Below are 19160 nucleotides of genomic sequence, written 5' to 3'. Positions count from 1 at the left end.
CCACAAGCAGCCCTGTGTGAGTGACGGGAGGGCATCTCCAGAACAGCTGCCGATGGTCAGCCTGGAGTGATGCTATTAACCTGTGACTGTCCCCTCCGAGGGTGAAGGAAGCCAGTCACTGCGTGGGAGGCAACCCGCAGAGGCTTTGAAGGCGAGGGCTGAACCGCTGAGGTCAGGTGCAAGGAGCAGAGGGATTAGACACTCCATCTCAAAACACATTCTTTTCTCTCTTGCGGGTCAGAAATATTTTAGAGGCAAATTCACCAGGATTGAATCCGACGTCTAAACCTGGTAAATAAACAATACAAGGAAATGAAGGACTATTTTTGGGCTGTGTGTACATGGATGCCTCTGAGGTGGGAGTGACCACAAGTGTCATGAGTCAAGGCCAACTCCTCACTTCATTGGCCAGAACATTAACGAGGAGTGACCTTGGGTCCAGAAGATCGCGAGCCCCAGCCAGGGTATATAAAGGCCCCAGCCAGGGAGGAGGACATCAACCCTGAGAACCAGCTCCTCCCGCGCCTCCACCTCTCCACCCGCCTCCACCATGTCCTGCTGCGGCTCCTTCTCCTCCCTGAGCTGCGGGGGCGGCTGCCTGCAGCCCTGCTGCGGCCGCGACCCCTGCTGCTGCCGCCCCGTGTCCTGCCAGACCACCGTGTGCCGGCCCGTGAGCTGCGTGCCCCGCTACACGCGCCCCATCGTCGAGCCCTGCCCCAGGCCCGTGTGCTGCGACCCCTGCGGCCTGCAGGAGGGCTGCTGCCGCCCCATCACCTGCTGCCCGTCGTCGTGCACGGCCGTGGTGTGCCGGCCCTGCTGCTGGGCGTCCACCTGCTGCCAGCCGGTGAGCGTGCAGGCTCCCTGCTGCCGCCCTCCGTGCTGCCGGCCTGCGCCGTGCCGTGTGACCTGCAGGGGCCCCAGCCTTGACCCCTGCCGCTGCTGAGCCCCAGCCCCTCACACGGCAGCAGAAGAGGCCTGAGCATTTGTCTGGCCTTTTAATCAAGTGGAAAAAAATTTTTTTCTCCGTGAAGTGACAGCAGTTTCACATGCTACCACCCACACGAGATCTTCGCCACCCTCCACCACACTCCCAGGGTCTGCATCAGATGTCACCATGGATGGGCCACGTAGGATGAAAAGCCTCCAGAATGGGCCTCGCAAACCCACCCTGAGCCCTGGCGGTGAGGGGTGCTCGAACCCTCACCTTTTGTAATGTGTTGCACACTGTTGTCAATAAACTGAAGTCTCCTGGCAGAGCAAATCCTCCCTGCTCCCTGGGTCGTTCAGTACCGTGTGCTCCTTACTCTGCGCAGTGAGCAGGACTGTAGAATCTGCGCAAGGGTCAAAAGTGTAACCGAAGGGAAACGTTACCCAGAAATATCCCACTCACTCAGCATTCAGCAATGCATGGGCAGGACCTCCACCCTCAGGTCCTGCCTGATTAGTGAGGAACCAGCTACATCCTCTGCAGCTCAGGTACAGACAGTCTGCTGGGTTGGACGTTTATGTGGACAGTGCCAGGAAAGGGCAGTAGAACGAGTGGAAGTGGTGTTTCCACCCCCGGAGTGGCCACTGGCAGGACGCTGACCAGCACAGCCTAGCTTGGCTCCGTAGGTGCCTAGAACACTGACTTTCAAAGTGTGGTCCGTGCATCACCCATTTCAGAATCTCCTGGACATTTGTTAGAATGCACACACTTAGGCCCCAGACCAAACCTTCCGAGTTAAAACCTCTGGGGACAGGATCCAAGCGTGTGCTTTTTCATCGTCACTTCTACGTGACTCTCACACAGATTAGAATTTCGGGATCTCGGTCTCTGAGGAAGACCTGGATTTGAGTTCTTGCAGGCTTCACAGGCAGCCCTGGAATGTGTGGGACTGGAATTCATCCAGAATTTGCTCTGGAACAAGTCATAAGAAGACACTCACCATTAAGCGAAGAGGGTGATACAGCAATGAGATTGAAATAGCACCTGCCAGGCTGTAACCGAGGGCTCAGTGAGGCGGCGGAGCATCTGCAGATGGAAGGGTGATGGGCTGTAGATCTACAGATCTGTAGATCTGTAGGTGATGGGCTTGCTGTGGGCGGGGCAGAAATGTCTACCTCAATTACAAAGAGGCAAGAAAGGAAGGACAGACATGGGACTGACTGAAAAGTGGAGCAGGGGAGGTGAGGTCAGGAAGAGAGGGAAGCTTTGGAGATGGAGGGGATGAGGAAGACGAGAGAGGGCCTGGTCACCCGGGACCCACACTCGTCCAGTCGGCTCCCCTGTCCTGATCTTCTGCCCGCTCTACAGATCTGCGTCTCACCACCCGCTCCATGCCCGGTTGTGCTCCAAGCAGCCCTGAGCTTCTCACAGTTGCTGAACTTTCCCAGCTCCATGCGTCTTTGCTCTTGCTTGTGATTTTTCATTTATCTAGAACTTTCTTTCATCTTTTCTTCCGCTTCACTTTCTTTATCTGCCTGATTCATTTCCATGATTCATCTCTGCCTTCTCCACAAACAAACACACACAAGCACACGCACACACACGCACAAACATCCAATAGCTGGATGAAGCGCTCCGGCAGCATCCTGAGCTTTCCTCCTTCCCTATAACACACCATATTGAGGTTACTTCTCTGCTGTCAAGGAAGGAACTACAGTTTTATCGATTTTGGCTCCCAGTCTTGAGTTCAGAGCGCTTGGTATACAGTTGATACTTCTTTCCTGTTCGCTGAATCAAACTAAATTGGAAGGAAATCGTCTTTACAACAAAAATTCTAAAAGGTAGGATATTTAGTCCAAGTAAAAACTTCAGCGTCAGTGTAACTTAACTTATTTGAACCTCACGTCTCCTATCTTCAAAATGGGAAAGTTAACATTTATCACTGTGGATTGCTGGGAAAGTTAAATTACTTTATGCATGTGACGTGCCCAGCACACAGTAGGCGCTAGCACCATTCATTTATAGTACCCACAGTGCATCCAAGCACCACCATATCGGACAGGAGCAAAAGAGATGCTGTGTGCAACTCAACAGGTCACTGAGTCGGGAAGAATTAGGGAGAAGACTTCACTGACCACACATTGACTGTTTTTTCCCAGGATGGTCCACGTCCACTGGTAGAAATATATTCTTGATGACTATAGTAAAGATGGTCAAAACTTCAATTGGGTGTCAAACTGAGGTTGTGCTGGAATAAAAGAGTACTGTAAATTCAATTGAATAAGTCCACAGGAACGAATTGTAGACTACAAGATCTGTAAGTAGGAGTTTAGCATCCACAGAAAAGACAGCTGGGTGTGCTAGGTGTACCTGCTAGATTCCTTCTTTCACACTGACCCATCCGAAGAAATCAAACAGCTAAAAACAGTAAGATCCCCAAAGGATTATCTAGCCCCCAAAGAGTTTCCCTGACTTTACTCAGACAAATATCTAAACCACTTACATGATACGCTTATATTTTTTTAAATTCCAGAAACACAAATCTCACAAGTTCCTGATCATTGTGTTTCTGTCCTTTCCTACTAAAATAGTTTCTCTTTTTAATGAATCATAGTCATCCTTCTGTCTTCCATGTTTGTGTGGATTTTGTAACAAACCAGTCGAGGAGAACACCAGACTCTGAAGACTCGCCCATTTCACAGATGAAGCAGCAGAGGCTGGGAGTGTGTAAGTCATCTGTTCTCAAGACAACTGCTAAATGTGGGGCAGGGATTTGAATCCTTTTTCATCATTTCTATTTGCCCTTTGCCCTTTCCCCCCTCAACCTCCCACTGACTCTTATGATTGGAGAATAATTTTAAGATTACTTCTGAGAATGAAATCCCCAGGAAATACATATTCTGTTTTGAAAATCTTAGAAGTTTCCTGATATCCAGTGATGCCCCCCAAAAAACTAGTTACTAACAAAACAACACATGAAACTACGAAGAGGAGGACATACGTGGCTCTTTGTCACAAAAATCAACATCACTACTTTTTCTCCCCCAACTCAACACAAGAATCCCACGATGATTACTATAGTTAGTATTACTTGTTTCTGCTGGTGATTATGATCTTGCAGAATGTGTGGCACTGGAATAATACGACTGCAAAAGCCCCGTGTCATAAAGACTGGGGGCACACCCCTCGCCTGGCATCTGACGTGTCTCAGTGTGCGATAACAAAGGAGCCGCACAGCAGGTCACCGAGGGAAGAAAGATGCCATTACAGGATTTGCAGCTTAGAGTTCTGGAAACAGCCCAGGAGGTGGGTTTGTACAGGCTCAAAGTTGCTTTGCGCAGGCTATTGGCAGCAGAATCAACCTCAGGACTGAATCTCTTTTGATGGAAATGATGCAGTTAACATAAACGGGCAATATTGTGTCTGAAAATCTCTTACTTGAAACTCTGCCCCCCACTTGGATATTGGGGCTACTTCCTTGTTTCAGAGTGACTGAGCTTCTGTCAAGATAAGAGTTTTCTCCTTACTGATGTGACTTGGAGCAGAAAACTTTCTGAGAGTCTATGACTCTAGAAAGCAAAATGTCTTAATACCACGTCCTTTAATTCATTAACAAAACCAATAGACTTACAGACTTATTCTTGTTCCTAGTATCCGGGTGTATTTATCTATCCTAAGCCAACTTACGGCAGGCCCAGCCATAAATAAAAAAATGCTGATTTTATTTCACTGGGTAGAATAGAATTTTTCATAAAAGCTGCTATGTGTTCACTGTTTTGGGGAAGAGGGATGAGGAGCCACTCATCAGCGTTTATGCTCAGTGGAAGACCTCTGCAACTGTTGAAGACTTGTCACTGCTTTGTCTGAATGGCTTTGGAGAAATCACTGCACAAATCTGATCTTTCAAGAAATTTGATAGACCATGGTGGGTCTGAATCTCAAAGGTCTCAAGAGTCCGGATGAAGGTGGACAAAGACAGCATGGAAGAGGAGCATGCAAACCGAAGCACACACATCTTCGGTGTGAAGGGCATCAGTCACCCTTGGACCACGCCACCTTTTGTCTCCATCCTCTCCTTGTTTACATCCTGCACGTACATTCTTAGCTATGATGGGAAAAAGTAAACCTACTTTATCAGTCACTGAATTTGCCTAGTCTTCTTATAACCCCATCTCACACTGCAAAACCGCTCAAGATCCTCAGTCAACAAACCACTCTGTAACAGAAGATAATGGATTCCTGCATGCACACCCTCAATAGACTTTCAAGAATGTAATACAGGGCACTTGTATCATGCCCAGGAAGCAAGGACTACCCCAACTTCAATTTTCTACCCAAGAATCTAATCAGGGAAGAGCATTCGAAAGGAACATTAGGAATAAAACCCTCCTTTCATTTGACTTTGTTGATCCATGAAATGCTGTTCTCCATTAGTTAATTGCTTTGTCTACGTCTGTTTCACCTTCCCAAACTTTGTGATGACTGCGTGATAGGAAACCACTCAGAATCTATTTTTCTTTCTCCACCCCCAAATAGTAAAGCACTGTTTGTGGAGCATCTGCTCACAGTGACTGTGATTGTTATCATTACTGGCCGACTCACACAGGAGCACAGTCACTGCAGTGGCCTCGGTGACTACTTTCTCGCACAAAGGAAGGGAAGCAATATGTTGTTTTCCAGAAGCGTTGGCCATCTTTGCCAAAGCAGAAGAGATGCACACCTCTAATGAGCCACTTCAGCCTTCTAGGAATACTTGCTTCACCTTGATGCCAATTAGAGACCAGATTATGACTCAAACGTCTCAGTCCCTGGCCCGCAACAAGAGGAAAGTGTCATGGTGGCCCGGAAGGACAGGCCAACTGATGAGCAATGCTTCTGATGATATCAGTCACCAAGTATTCACCTCAAGTGAAACAGCTGGCAAGTAGAAAGGGGAGCACCCTTCCTGGGCTTGGAATTGCTCCCTCAGGGACCAAATCGAGCCACTACTCCAGGAAATGACCTTGAGTCCAAAAGGTCAGGAGCCCCGGCCAGGGTATATAAAGGCCCCAGCCCGGGAGGAGGGCATCAGTTCTGAGAACCAGCTCCTCCCGCGCCTCCACCTCTCCACCCGCCTCCACCATGTCCTGCTGCGGCTCCTTCTCCTCCCTGAGCTGCGGGGGTGGCTGCCTGCAGCCCTGCTGCGGCCGCGACCCCTGCTGCTGCCGTCCCGTGTCCTGCCAGACCACCGTGTGCCGGCCCGTGAGCTGCGTGCCCCGCTACACGCGCCCCATCGTCGAGCCCTGCCCCAGGCCCGTGTGCTGCGACCCCTGCGGCCTGCAGGAGGGCTGCTGCCGCCCCATCACCTGCTGCCCGTCGTCGTGCACGGCCGTGGTGTGCAGGCCCTGCTGCTGGGCGTCCACCTGCTGCCAGCCGGTGAGCGTGCAGGCACCCTGCTGCCGCCCTCCGTGCTGCCAGCCTGCTCCGTGCCGTGTGACCTGCAGGGGCTCCAGCCTTGACCCCTGCTGCTGCTGAGCTCCCCATGGTCACTGCATGCCTGGCTTTGGGGAAAGTCACACATACTTCTGGAGACCACACCTGCTGGGTCAGACGGCGAGTGCCCTACATAATTACGCAGCTTATCCTGGCCCCGTCTGACGACAGTAGAAGAATCCCAGCTCCCATCGTTTGAATCCTTGCCTTAAACACATGCATAACCAAAGATTGAAGCACCTATTGCGTGAGTCTCTGTCTCACTGACCCGTCATATTTTTCTACAAATTTAAGTCTCCCCAGTGGCAGACTTTTTCCTTCAGGCTATTATTTTGATGCATGGTAAAAAATAAAGTTTTATTTCTGAGAAAACAATTTGTTATTGTTTCTTAATCTTCCGCTCGTTTTCAGCATAAATTATGGTATGCAGAATCAGGTGCACCAAGAGAAGGATTTTCTTACGGTTGTATTTTGAGCTTTACTGTAAGAAGAGTTTGGGTACAGGGCCTGCCACTTTAGTAGGAATTCCAGTAACCAAATCAGCTCCTGTGACACAGACACCTTTCTATTTCAAGCCTTGGGTTTTGTGCTCATGGGAAGCAAACGGGGATTGCAGCAGGTCGAGGAACTTGACTGCTGGGTGATCTGTGCCCATGAGGAAGGGAAGGAGGCCCAAGTCACAGCTCCATTTGCTCCCCAGAGTAGCAAACTGCAGTGATTCTGTCTGAGGGTGCCTGGGCATTCCCGAGCTCTCACTCCCGAGGCTGAACAGCCACCACCCCACCCTCCATGGTTCCCACCTGCACCCCCAGGACCAGTTCTGCTTCCAGTGCAGTGGCTGGGCTGTAAAGGCAGACAGGAATGTAGTCTTGGCTGGACCCATCCTAGCTATGAATTCCATATTCATTTTACCCGGACAATGTGGTTGAGACAGTGATCCCATGAACCCACATGGGAAATGGTTTTCTTCTTGATAGACACCTTCAGGTGTCCAGGAAGACAAACATGTATTGTTTCTCCAAGAAACAGATTCTGAATTTCCTGAATCTAATCCGAGTGGGTTGTCTGGAGTGTGCTTTGTAATGTGCTTCTCGTACACTGAGACGTCTCTACTGCCTGCTCAAAGGTAAACAAGTTGTGTGACAGGACCATATTGATTGACTTTGGATCCCTACAGACTCACACAATAGCTGGCACACACACTATAATAAGACGTTATTTGTTGAATAAATAAGTTCTATGAGTGTTGGAAGGAACACACCATCATTCCACCCCAGGTTTCTCTCTCCCCATTTTGGACCTGTGCCTTCTTGCAATAAAACAATAAGCTACTGCATTAAGAAAAGTATTTTTCTTACCATGTTCTTAAAATATGGTAAAAATCACCCAACCAGAAACCTATTTTATTTAAAACCTTTACATTTTCAATAGACACGCAGTGGAGTTTTCCCTTTATTAAAGGGTTGATAGCCACCAAGGGGTAAGCTTACAAGTCTAATTTCTTTCTACGTATTCTTGATCACCACTTATAAAATTCTCTAACTACATCTCTTCTCTTCTCAGAATTCTCCTTCTTTGATTTATCTTAGTCTCTTCTCCAGAACTCATCATTATTATTGGATCTTGTTGGTTTCCATAGGAAACCCACGCCAGGGCCGGCCACAGTGGCTGATGCAGGCCCAGGTATGCTCGGTAAGGAGTGACTTTGAGCCCTCAAGTCCAGATCTAGACAGACTTGTACAGAAAAAAAGAGGCCCATGCATCTCCAGGGGCCAGAGCAACAAAATGGTTAGTGACATAATTTTTTCAACAGGTCCCAACAGTTTGAAGCAATGAAAAACAGCCCTGTAAGCAGGAAGGGGCGGAGGCTAGCACACAGCATGGTGGGACCCTGGGAGTGGACAGGACGCGAGCTGAAGCCGGTTCCACTGGGGTCACAAAGGCTTTGCTACATTGGCAGATGGCAACCATCATCTAGACAGGCTTAGGTTCACCACCGTCCTCACCACATTGATGGCTTTGTTCACATACCCCTGTAATCACTTAATTATGTTCTTAAGGTATGTTTTGTTGTTTTCAGAAGGCTAAGTGGATAATAACTCTTGAAATTCCTGAGGATATTGGTTAGATACAGAGTCCTTGCAGATGACTCTAAAAATTAAGCATGTCACAAATCACAATTGTTTTAGAAGTAAATACACCATTAAAATTCCAAAATAATGCAGACACTGGTTAACGCTTGGACATGTGATCCCCATCATTCATTCTTCAGCCCTTTGGGGTTACAAACAGTTTTCTTATAGATGTTTTTATAGTAAGTATCGATTCCCATGCTTATGAGAGGTATGACCTTGAACTTCTATTAATACCTACCTCGTAGGAATGTGACGAAGAACAACTTTATGCCTGTCCTTCATTATGTTTCATGCTTGAAACAGAACTCAGAGATACCCAGTGAGGACATAAATAATGAAATTCACCTTGGTTTGGAAAGAGAAAACCCTGGAAATCAGTGAGCATGTATCTAAGACAAAACAAAACAAAACAAAAAACTAAAACTCATAGGGACACACTAAGACATACTCCTGTAACTCCCCGGCAGGAAATAACTCTCCACTCTCCTTTTCCAGAATACTATAGTTTTATTATAGAGCTCTTTCACTTCTTTGGTTAATTCCTAAGCATTTAATTTTTCTTGAAGCTACCTGAATGGTATTATTTTCCTAATTTTCCTCACTGATGGGTTCATTATTGGTGTACAGGAATGCTATTGATTTTTGTGCGTTGATTTTGTGTTCTGCTACACTGCTGAATTTTTTTATTAGTTCTAGGAGGCTTTGGTGGAATTTTTAGTGTCTTCCACTTAAAGGATCGTATCATCTGTGGATAGTTTGACTTCTTCCTTTCTTATACGTATCCCTCTTCTTTCTTTCTTTTGGTTGACTGCTGTGGCTAGAGTTTTGAGTACTATGTTGAACAACAGTGGTGATAGTAGACATCCTTGTCTTGTTCCTGATTTTAGAGAAAAAGGCTTTTAGTTCTTTCCCATTTGATATGAATTTGACAGTAGGCTTGTCATAAGTGGCTTTTATTAGATTGATATAATGTCCTTCTATACTTACTTTCTTCAGAATTTTTATTATGACTAATTTATATCTATTGAGATTGCAGTATGATTATTGTCCTTGCTTCTGTTTATATAGTGTATTACATTTACTGATTTTCATATATTAAACCATCCTTGTATCCCTGGGATAAAGCCTATTTGGTCAGGATGTAAAATCTTTCAATAATTTGTTGCACTCTGTTTGCCAGTATTTTGTTGAGGATTTTTGCATCTGCATTCACTAAAAGATAGGACCATTGTTCTCTTGTTTGAGTTGAGCCCTTGTGTGGTTTTGGAATCCAAGTGATGCTGTCTTCCAGGAATGAACTTAGCAGCACACCTTCACTTTCATTACAAAGTTTGAGAATTTGACATTAGATTTGCCCCGAAGTTCTTCTAGAATTCAGTGGTGAATCCATCTGGTCCTGGGCTTTCCTTAGTAGGCTTCTTATTTCTACCTCAATTCCATTGCTGTCACTGGGTTTTTATACCCTCTCAGTTCATTTTTGGTGATTTGCAGGCATCTAGGAATTTATCTACTTCATCTAGATTCTCCAATTTCTTGGAGTACAAGTTTTTGAAGTAGATACTAATAACCTGGATTTCAGCAGTGTCCACTGTTATTTCATGCTTTTCACTTCTAATTCATCTCATTGATAAATTTGGCTCATTTCATTGATAAATTTGGCTAAGAGTTTGTCTATTTTGTTTACTTTTTTGGGAAACAGCTCTTCAATTTGTTGATTCTTTGTAATTTTTTGACTCAGTGCATTAATTTATGCTATGATCTTTATAATTTCCTTCCTTGTACTATGTTGGATTGCTATTGTTCTTATTTATTTAGGACCATGTAGTACGTCATTAGGTTATTTGGACTCACCCTGTTTTCCTGATGTGGGCATTTGCAGACATACATTTCCCTCTTAGGACTGCTTTCATTTTGTCCCACGAGTTCTGATATGTTCTACTGGCATTGAGGTTTGATTCTATGAATGATGTAGTTCCTTCTTCGATTTTTCTTCTGTGACCCTTTGATTATTCAAGAGTACATTGTGCAATCTCTGTGCTTTTGCATACTTTCTGCAGTTTGTTTTGCAATTGAATTCTAGTTTGTTTTATTGCAGTGTGATCTGATAATATGCATGGGATAATCTGGAATCTTTTTTGTTTACTTAAACATGTTTCATAGGCTGGTAACATGTGGTCTATTTTGGAGAAAGTTCCATGTGTTGCTGAGAAGAGAGTGCATGCTGTTGTTGAGTGGAACACTCTGTAGATAGATAGCTATTAAGTCGATTTATTAGTGAGTGTGATTCAACTCTATTTTTTTGTTTTCTTTATCTAGGTTATCTTTTTTTGATAGTAGGGCATTGAGGTTCTCATTATGACTGCATTGATGTTTATCTAACCTTTTTGTCCAGTAAGACTTGTTTTATGAAGCTGGGTGTGCCAGTGTTTGTTGAATGTAGTTTATAATTATTATCTTTTCCTTGAGGATATCCCTTGAGAATTTTTTGGAGAGCTCATTTGATGGTCATGAATTTCTTAAGGTGGCTTTTGTAATGGAAATACTTTTTTCTCCATCAACTTTGAAAGATACTTTGGCAGGATATATTAGTCTGGGTTAAAAGTTGTTTTCTCCTTCCTGCACTCCCCACATGCTTGTGGAAGCTGGGCTGAACCCTAGACAACTTCAGGACCCCAGTGAGCCACACTCACTCCTCCTCCACCAGCATGTGAGCCAAGCGGAGACCCAGACAGCTTCAGGGGCCTCAGTGGCGACTCCCCCACTGCACCCTCATGAGAGCTGACCTGAATCCTGGACAGCTTCACCAACCAGGGTGACTGTGTCCTTACCCCTCCTCCATAGGCATGGGACCCCAGGTGGGTCCTGGACAGTTTTAGGAGCTTTGGTGACCATAATCTGCCCAGCCGTGCACCCTTGTGGAAGCTGGGTTGAACACTGGGCAGCTTGGGAAACCTAGATGACCAGGACTGGCCCACACCTGCACCATTGTAGGAGTGAGACTGAACCTCGGACAGCTTTGGGAACACCATGTGGGAGCCAAGCTGAGCCCTGACATCTACAGAATCCTTGGTGACTGTGCACCTACCCCTCCCCCACTGCCATGGGAGCTAACTGAACCCCAGAAAGCTTCAGGAGAATGGGCAACTGCACCCTGCCCCCATACACCATTGCAGGAGCCACACTGAGAACTGGGGACATTCAGGTCCTTGCCCCGCCATTCCCACACCATCATGGGAGTGAGGCTGGGCTCCAGAGAACCTCTGGATCTTCAAAAATGACAAACCAAAGGAACAAAATGTAATCTCAGACCTCCACCCTACCCAGAACAAGTCCAGGAGACATGACACAGAAGTGCTTGTAATTCACACACCTGGTATTTCTTAAATGATAGCAACTGAAGTAAAGAAATAACTCCGTCAGGCCACAGAAGACATCAGATCAGAAATAATCTCTCAGGTTAAAAAAAGGAATTCTTATTATTGAAGGATTTGTTCACCCCTTTTAAGGAGGCCTTGGTTAGGAAATAGAGAAGCATAGAAAAATGATGGAAACCTTGAATGAACAATATAGGAAAGAACTAGAGTGTATGAAACAGATTCAAACAGATATCCAGGAAATTAAAACTTCCATCAAAAGCTGGCAAAACCACTTGAATGAAGCTGAAGATAGACTTTCAGACCTTGAAGAGAGCATTGCACCTAACGATCATGAAAGGAAGGATCTCTTTAGCCAATTGCCCCTCAGACAAAGGACTCCTGTCTAGAACATACAAAGAATTTAAAAAACAGTCCTCCAAAATTCAAAGACCCAATACAAAAATGGGCATCTGAGATGAATACACACTTCTCACATGAAGAAATACAAATGGCAAATAAATACATGAAAAAATGTTCAACATCATTAGTCATTCAAAAATGCAATTAAAAGAAAACTGAGATTCCATCTCACCCCAGAAAGAATGGCTATCATCAAGAAATCAACCAACAACAAATGCCAGCAAGGCTGTAGGGAAAAAGGAACGCTTCTCCACTGTTGGCGGGAGTTTAGACTAGTGCAACCACTGTGGAAATCAATCTGGAGATTCCTCAGTAAACTAGGATTAGAGGTCCCATTCAACCCAGCTATTCCCCTCCTGGCTATTTTTCTAGAAGAACTGAAAACATCATACCACAGTGATATATGTGCACCTATGTTTATGGCAATGTAATTTGTAATAGCTAAATCTTGGAAACAACCCAAATGTCCATAAACTGAGAAATGGATAAAAAAGATGTGGTATTTTTATACAATGGAGTATTACTCAGGTATAAAAAAAGATAAACTCCAAGCTTTTATAGGCAAATGGATGCAACTAGAGACCATACTCATTAGTGAAATAAGTCAGACTCACATGTGTAAACATCGTGTTTCCTCCCTACCATAAGCACCTGAAAGAGTACATAAAATCTGAAAGGTAAATTAGATATTGTGAAAGGGAAAAGAAACTGCTCAAATAAGAAGGGGCAACTGGGATGAAGGAAGGGACAGGAAAAAGAAAGAAGGAACGGGGAAAATATGTATATATAGATACACAGGATAGCTAGGATAATTGTACTACTAATATCTGTGGGTTTATTGAAAGGAACTGTGAATGTGCGGTTGTTTGAACAATCTTGCCTGCCTATATCTGGTTATATATGCAACCATTTTGAAGAGGACGTTGTATAGTATAACAACCATTGTTAATATCCTATCACCATGTTTTGAAAATCTGTATCATTTTTATTGCTCTCTATGCTGTTTTGTTTATGTATTTGTTTCTGTTATGTTGTTTTTTTAAATGAAAAACAAAATTTATAGTATATATAAGGATAGCTGGAATAGGTGTACAGCTGATGTCTGTAGTTTATTGAGAGAAACAGTCAATGCTTAAAATTTTCTTTTTTCTTGACCAATTTTACATGTTTGAATTTAGTAATTAGAATGACTGATCTGAAAACAATATGCAGTATAAGAATCATTCTTGAACTCCTATCATTTTGCATAGTGAAGCTCTGCATCATTTCCAATGTTTTTTAAAAATTATTTTTATTGTTTTTACTTGTTACTGTTTTTGTTTGATCAAACTTACATTCTTATGTCTAATGGACTAAGCAACTTCATTGAAGAGAACTGTGTAATTTAGGAAGCACTGCAAATTTCTATCATTTTGTCTTGAGGTCATGTATCATTTTTGTTGTTTTTGTGCTGTTTTGACTTTGTCTTCATCATTTTGTCAGTTTTTTAATTTTTAAAATTAAAAAAATAAACAAGGAACCAGGAAATAACAATTCAATAGCTGCAAGACAAAACAAAGAAAAACAATGTAAGATTAACAGGTGTCAATGAAATAGCAGATGTCAACAAAAATGACATAAAAAGACTACTTGCAGAAGTAATAGCAGAAAATTTCCCAAGCATGGAAAAAGAATTGGACATAAAGTTAAGTGAAACATGTAGAACTCCAATTACCCACAACCAAAATAAATCTACACCCAGACATATAGCGATCAAGATCCCAGAAATTTGGCAAAAGAACAGAATAGTAAAAGCTGTTAGAGAAAAGAAATAGATCACCTATAAAGGAAAGCCCATCAGAATTGTGGCAGATTTCTCAACACAAATAATTGAGTCAAGAAGAGCTTGGAGTGAAGTATTTCAGTTCCTAAAGGAAAACAACTTTCAACCTAGATTGATGTATGCTGCAAAACTCTCCTGCAAAATTAATGGAGAAATAAAATATTTCTACAATAAAGAGCAACTGAAGAAATTCATGAGTGCTAAATCAACCCTACAAAGAGTACTAAAAGGTATTCTAGAAAGATAAAAATGACCACAATTTCAGGGACAACAATAGAAAGGAACTACCAAGCAAAGCAAACAATTAAACAGAGGCAAAAAGGAGGAACCAAAAGCAAGTAAATAACATGACAAAGATAAGCCAATACATATCAGTTATAACCATCAATGTAAATGGCCTCAATTCACCAATCAAAGGAAGCAGACTGGCAGGATGTATCAAGAAATAAAATCCAACAATATAATGAATACAAGAAACACATTTAACTCAAAAGGAAATTCATAGGCTGAAAATCAAAGGATGGAAAACAATTGTCTTGGTTATTTTTCTCATTGCTGAGACAAAATACCTGATGCCCAAAATTAAGGAAGGAAAGGTTCATTTAGCTCACAGTTTGTAGAGGTTTCAGTCTATTCTCTCCTGGCTCCATGGCAGGGTGGCACATAACAGATGACAAAAGTCCATAGCAGCAGAAAACAGCAAAGCAACAAGAGGTAAAAGGGAGGAGTAGCAGCAAGAAGCCTCTTTCCTTCCCTTACATTGTATGCAAACTACCTGCCCCAGGGTGGGTGTAGCACTCACACCTATAATCCCAGCATTGGACCATGAATCAATCATAAACTTCCCCATGACTCTGGGGGGACATCCAGACACAAATCATAGCACAATACTCCATGTGACAAGAACCTAGAAAAAAGTGAGTGTAGCTATTCTGTTTGCAGGTAATGTGAACTTCAAACCAAGGATGACCAAAAGAGATAAAGATGATCTCCATATACTTGTTAGGGGAAAACTTCAGAGGAAGAGATAACAATCATAAATATCTATGCACCAAACACAGGAGCACCCAACTATATAAGACAAATTTTAACAGTCATAAAAAATGAAATAGGCAGTAGCACAATTATAACAGGGGACTTTAATACCCCATTGTCACAAAGACACAGATCAACTAGACAAAAAATCAGCAAAGAAATAACAGAATTAAATCAAATTTGTGAACAAATAGACTTAATAGACCTTTGCAGAGTGTTCCACCCAACAACATCAGAATACACCTTCTTCTCAGCTGCACATGGGACATTCTCTAAAATAGACCATATGCTAGCACATAGAACATATGTAAGTAAATGCAAAGGAATTGAAATTATCCCATGCATACTATAGGACCATAGTACAGTGAAATTAGAAATAAGGACAAAAGAAATCACAAACACTCCATAAACACATGGAAATTAAATAACACTCTCTTGAGCAAGCAATGGGTCACAGATGAAATTAAAGAAGAAATTAAATAATATGTACAATTAAATGAAAATGCAGATACAACTTACAGGAACCTGTGGGATGCAATGAAAGTCCCCAGAGGGAAATTTAGAGTAGTGAATTTTCACATTAGGAAAACAGAATCAAGCCCAAAGCCCAAAGAAGGCTGGAAATTATAAAGATCAGAGCAGAAATTAATGCAATGGAGACTAAAAAAGTAATACAAAGAACTAATGAGTCAAACAGTTGGTTCTTTGAAAGAATAAATAAAATTGGTAAACCTCTAGCCAACCTTATCAAAAAAAGAAAGAAAAAACTGAAATTTATGCAATAAAAAATGAAAGGGATGAAATCACTACAAATCCTATAGAAATTAAGAAGATCATCAGTACCTACTTAGAAAATCTTACTCTCATAGGATGGAAAATACAGAGGAAATGGACAGATTCCTAGATACCTAGGAATTACCAAAGTTGAATGAAGAAAATATAAAGATCCTGAATAACTCAGTATCAGCCAGCAAAATTGAAAATGTATTTAAAAAACTTACTATCAAAGAAAAGCCCAGGTCCTGATGGATTCACAGCTGAATTCTACAAGAAATTTAGAGAAGATTTAATGCCAATTCTTCTCAGAGCCAAAGACAAAAATCACATGATCATCTCAATAGATGCAGAAAAAGGTTCTGATAAAGTCCAACACTCATTCATTCATGATAAAAACCCTACAGAAAATAAGAATAGATGGTGTTTACCTCAAACTGATAAAAGCCATCTATGACAAACTAACAACCAACATCATACTAAATGGACAAAAATTGAAACCTTTCACTTTAAGATCAGGAACAAGGCCAAGATATCCGTGGTCACCACTCCTATTCAATATAGTTCTGGAAATATTAGCCAGAGCACTTACACAAGCGAGAGAAATAAAAGGAATAAGGATAGGAAGTAAGAAGTGAAGTTAACATTATTTGCAGATGACATGATACTCTATCCAGAAGACCCCCAAAATTCCACCAAAAGGCGTCTGTATTTAATACCCAAATTCAGGAGCATAGCTGGATACAAAGTCAACACTCAAAAATCAATAGCATTCCTGTACACAAACAACAGACTGAGAGAGAAAGTAGGGAATCCATACCTTTCACAATAGCATCTAAAAAGCTGAAATACTTAGGAATCAACCTAACAAAGGAAGTAAAAAATCTATACAGTGAAAATTACAGTGCTCTGAAAAGAGATCAGAGAGGATTTCAGAAAATAGAAAGATGTTCCTTGCTCATGGATAGGAAGAACTAGCATTGTGAAAATGGCCATATTCCCAAAATTATTGTACAGATTCAATGCAATTCCAATTAAAATACCATTAATATACCTCACAGATCTAGAAAAAACATTCCTAAAATTCATCTGGAACCAGAAGAGGCCTAGAATAGCAAAAGCAATCCTGGGAAACAAAGAAAAGGCAGGAGGCATCACAATCTCTAACTTGAAATTATACTACAGAGCTACTGTGATAAAATCAGCATGGTATAAGCAAAAAAAAAAACCAGACCTGAGATCAATGGAGCAGATTAGAAGATGCAGACACAACTACAAACACACTCAGCCAAACTGTCTTTGACAAAGGGGCCAAACAAGTTCACTGGAAGAAAGACAGCCTCTTTAATAAATGCTGCAGAAAAAACAGGCTTTCCACATGCTGAAGACTAAAACTAGACCCATGTCTTTCACCATGCACTAAACTAAAGTCAAAATGGACCAAAGACATAAATATTAAAACAGAAACACCAATTCCTGCACAGGAAATACTTCAAAGAATCAACCACTGGGATCTCATCTTATTGAAAAGTTTTTGCACATCAAAAAAATCACCAACAGAGTAAAAAGAAAACCCACGAATTGGGAAAAATATTTAGCCAAGTGCCTCTCAGACAAAGGACTCCTATCTAGAACATATAAAGAATTTTAAAAAAAATCAGGCCCCCAAAATTCAAAGACCCAATACAAAAATGGGTATCTGAAATGCATACACACTTCTCAGATGAAGAAATATTAATGGCAAATAAATACATGAAAAAATGTTCAACATCATTAGTCATTTGAGAAATTCAAATTAAAACACTGAGATTCCATCTCACCCCAGAAAGAATGGCTATCATTAAGAAATCAACCAATAACAAATGCTGGAGAGGCTGTGGGGAAAAAGAAACCCTTCTCCACTGCTGGTGGGAGTATAGATTGATGAAGCCACTGTGGAAATCAGTGTGGAGATTCCTCACAAAACTTGGATTAGAAATCCCACTTAACCCAGCTATTCCCCTTCTGGGTATTTTTACAGAAGAATTAAAAGCATCATACCACAGCAATACATGTGCACCCATGTTTACAGCAGCACAATTTGTCATAGCTAAATCTTGGAAACAACCCAAATGCCCATAAACTGAGGAATGGATAAAAAGATGTGTTATTTTTATACAATGAAGTATTACTCAGCTATAAAAAATGATATATTCAAGGCTTTTATAGGTAAATGGATGCAACTAGAGACCATACTCAGAAGTGAAATAAATCAGACCCACAGGTATAAACACCATATTGTGTCCCTAGTGTAAGAACCTGAAAGAGTAAATAAAACACAAAATGTACAATAGATATTATGAAAGGGAAAGAAATTGCTCAAAAGAAGGAACAACTGGGATGAGGGAAAGGAGAAAAAGAAAGAAAGAAGGAAGGGAAAAATATATATAGCTGGGATAACTGTATGTTAATGTCTAATGGTTTGTTGAAAGGCTCACTTAATGCCCAATTTTTTTTTCTTTTTGACTAATTTTGCATGCTTATGTCTGGTAATCTGAAGAACTAATTTGAAGACAACAATATGCAATATAACAACCACTGGTGAATTCCTACCATCTTGTCTAGTGGAACTATGTATTGTTTCTAATTTTTTTTTGTTTTTATTTTTTATTCTCTTTAATGGTTTGATCAATCTTGCAGTTCACATCTGCTAATCTGAGCAACTTCATTGAAAATAATAATGTGGGGGCTGGGGATTTAGCTCAGCGGCACAGCACCTGCCTGGCAAGTGCAAGGTCGTGAGTTTGATTCCTGGTACCAGAGAAAAACAACAACAACAACAACAAAATAATAATAATGTGTAATATAACAGCCACTGTTAATTCCTACTATTTTGTTCTAAAACCCTGTATTATTTTCATTGTTTTTGTTTTGTTTTTTTTTTGTCTATGTTGTTATTTTCCTATTGTTCTTTTTCTATTATTCTCTTTAAAATAAAAAAAGTTTTTTGTTTTAACAATTTCTCCCTTCATCAATGCCCCTTACAGATTGTACTATACTGCTATGAACAGTTAGACTCAGATGTAGAGGGACAAAAAGACTCAGATGTAGGGAATAAAAACATAAGAGGAAGACTGGGCATGGTAGTACATGCCCGTAATCCCAGCACTTGAGAGGCTGAGGCAGGAGGATCACTATGAGTTCAAGGCCAGCCTGGACTATATAGCAAGACCCTGTCT

General features: G+C 41.9%; 2 protein-coding genes across 4 annotated transcripts in view; both read left to right on the top strand.

The window, feature by feature from the left end:
- Window positions 1-515: 515 nt before the first annotated feature.
- Window positions 516-1303, top strand: LOC102023971 (keratin-associated protein 2-1-like). The gene has a single exon (XM_005394386.2). The coding sequence runs from the start codon at window positions 551-553 to the stop codon at window positions 941-943; it is 393 nt and encodes a 130-aa protein (XP_005394443.1). The 5' UTR covers window positions 516-550; the 3' UTR covers window positions 944-1303.
- Window positions 1304-4162: 2859 nt separating this feature from the next.
- Window positions 4163-19160, top strand: part of LOC102022771 (keratin-associated protein 2-1-like) — a 24083-nt gene continuing 9085 nt past the window's right edge. The window contains exon 1 of one of the 3 annotated variants that reach the window (XM_013519178.1): window positions 4163-6190. In XM_013519178.1, the coding sequence (XP_013374632.1) occupies window positions 6050-6190 (141 nt within the window). In that variant the 5' untranslated portion in view covers window positions 4163-6049. Of the gene's footprint in view, window positions 6763-19160 lie in introns of those variants that run through there. The other 2 variants (XM_005394382.1, XM_005394383.1) reach the window with 2 other exon arrangements.

This window comes from Chinchilla lanigera, unplaced genomic scaffold, assembly GCF_000276665.1.
Source record: "Chinchilla lanigera isolate Chin_1 unplaced genomic scaffold, ChiLan1.0 scaffold00050, whole genome shotgun sequence".
NCBI lineage: Eukaryota > Metazoa > Chordata > Mammalia > Rodentia > Chinchillidae > Chinchilla > Chinchilla lanigera.
The sequence above is the reverse complement of the archived record's forward strand: the minus strand, read 5'-3'. Positions and strand labels throughout refer to the sequence as shown.

What these genes read in the sequence shown, in the direction of transcription:
- LOC102023971 (XM_005394386.2), top strand. Translation starts at nt 551, where the DNA reads ATGTCCTGCTGCGGCTCCTTCTCCTCCCTGAGCTGCGGGGGCGGCTGC.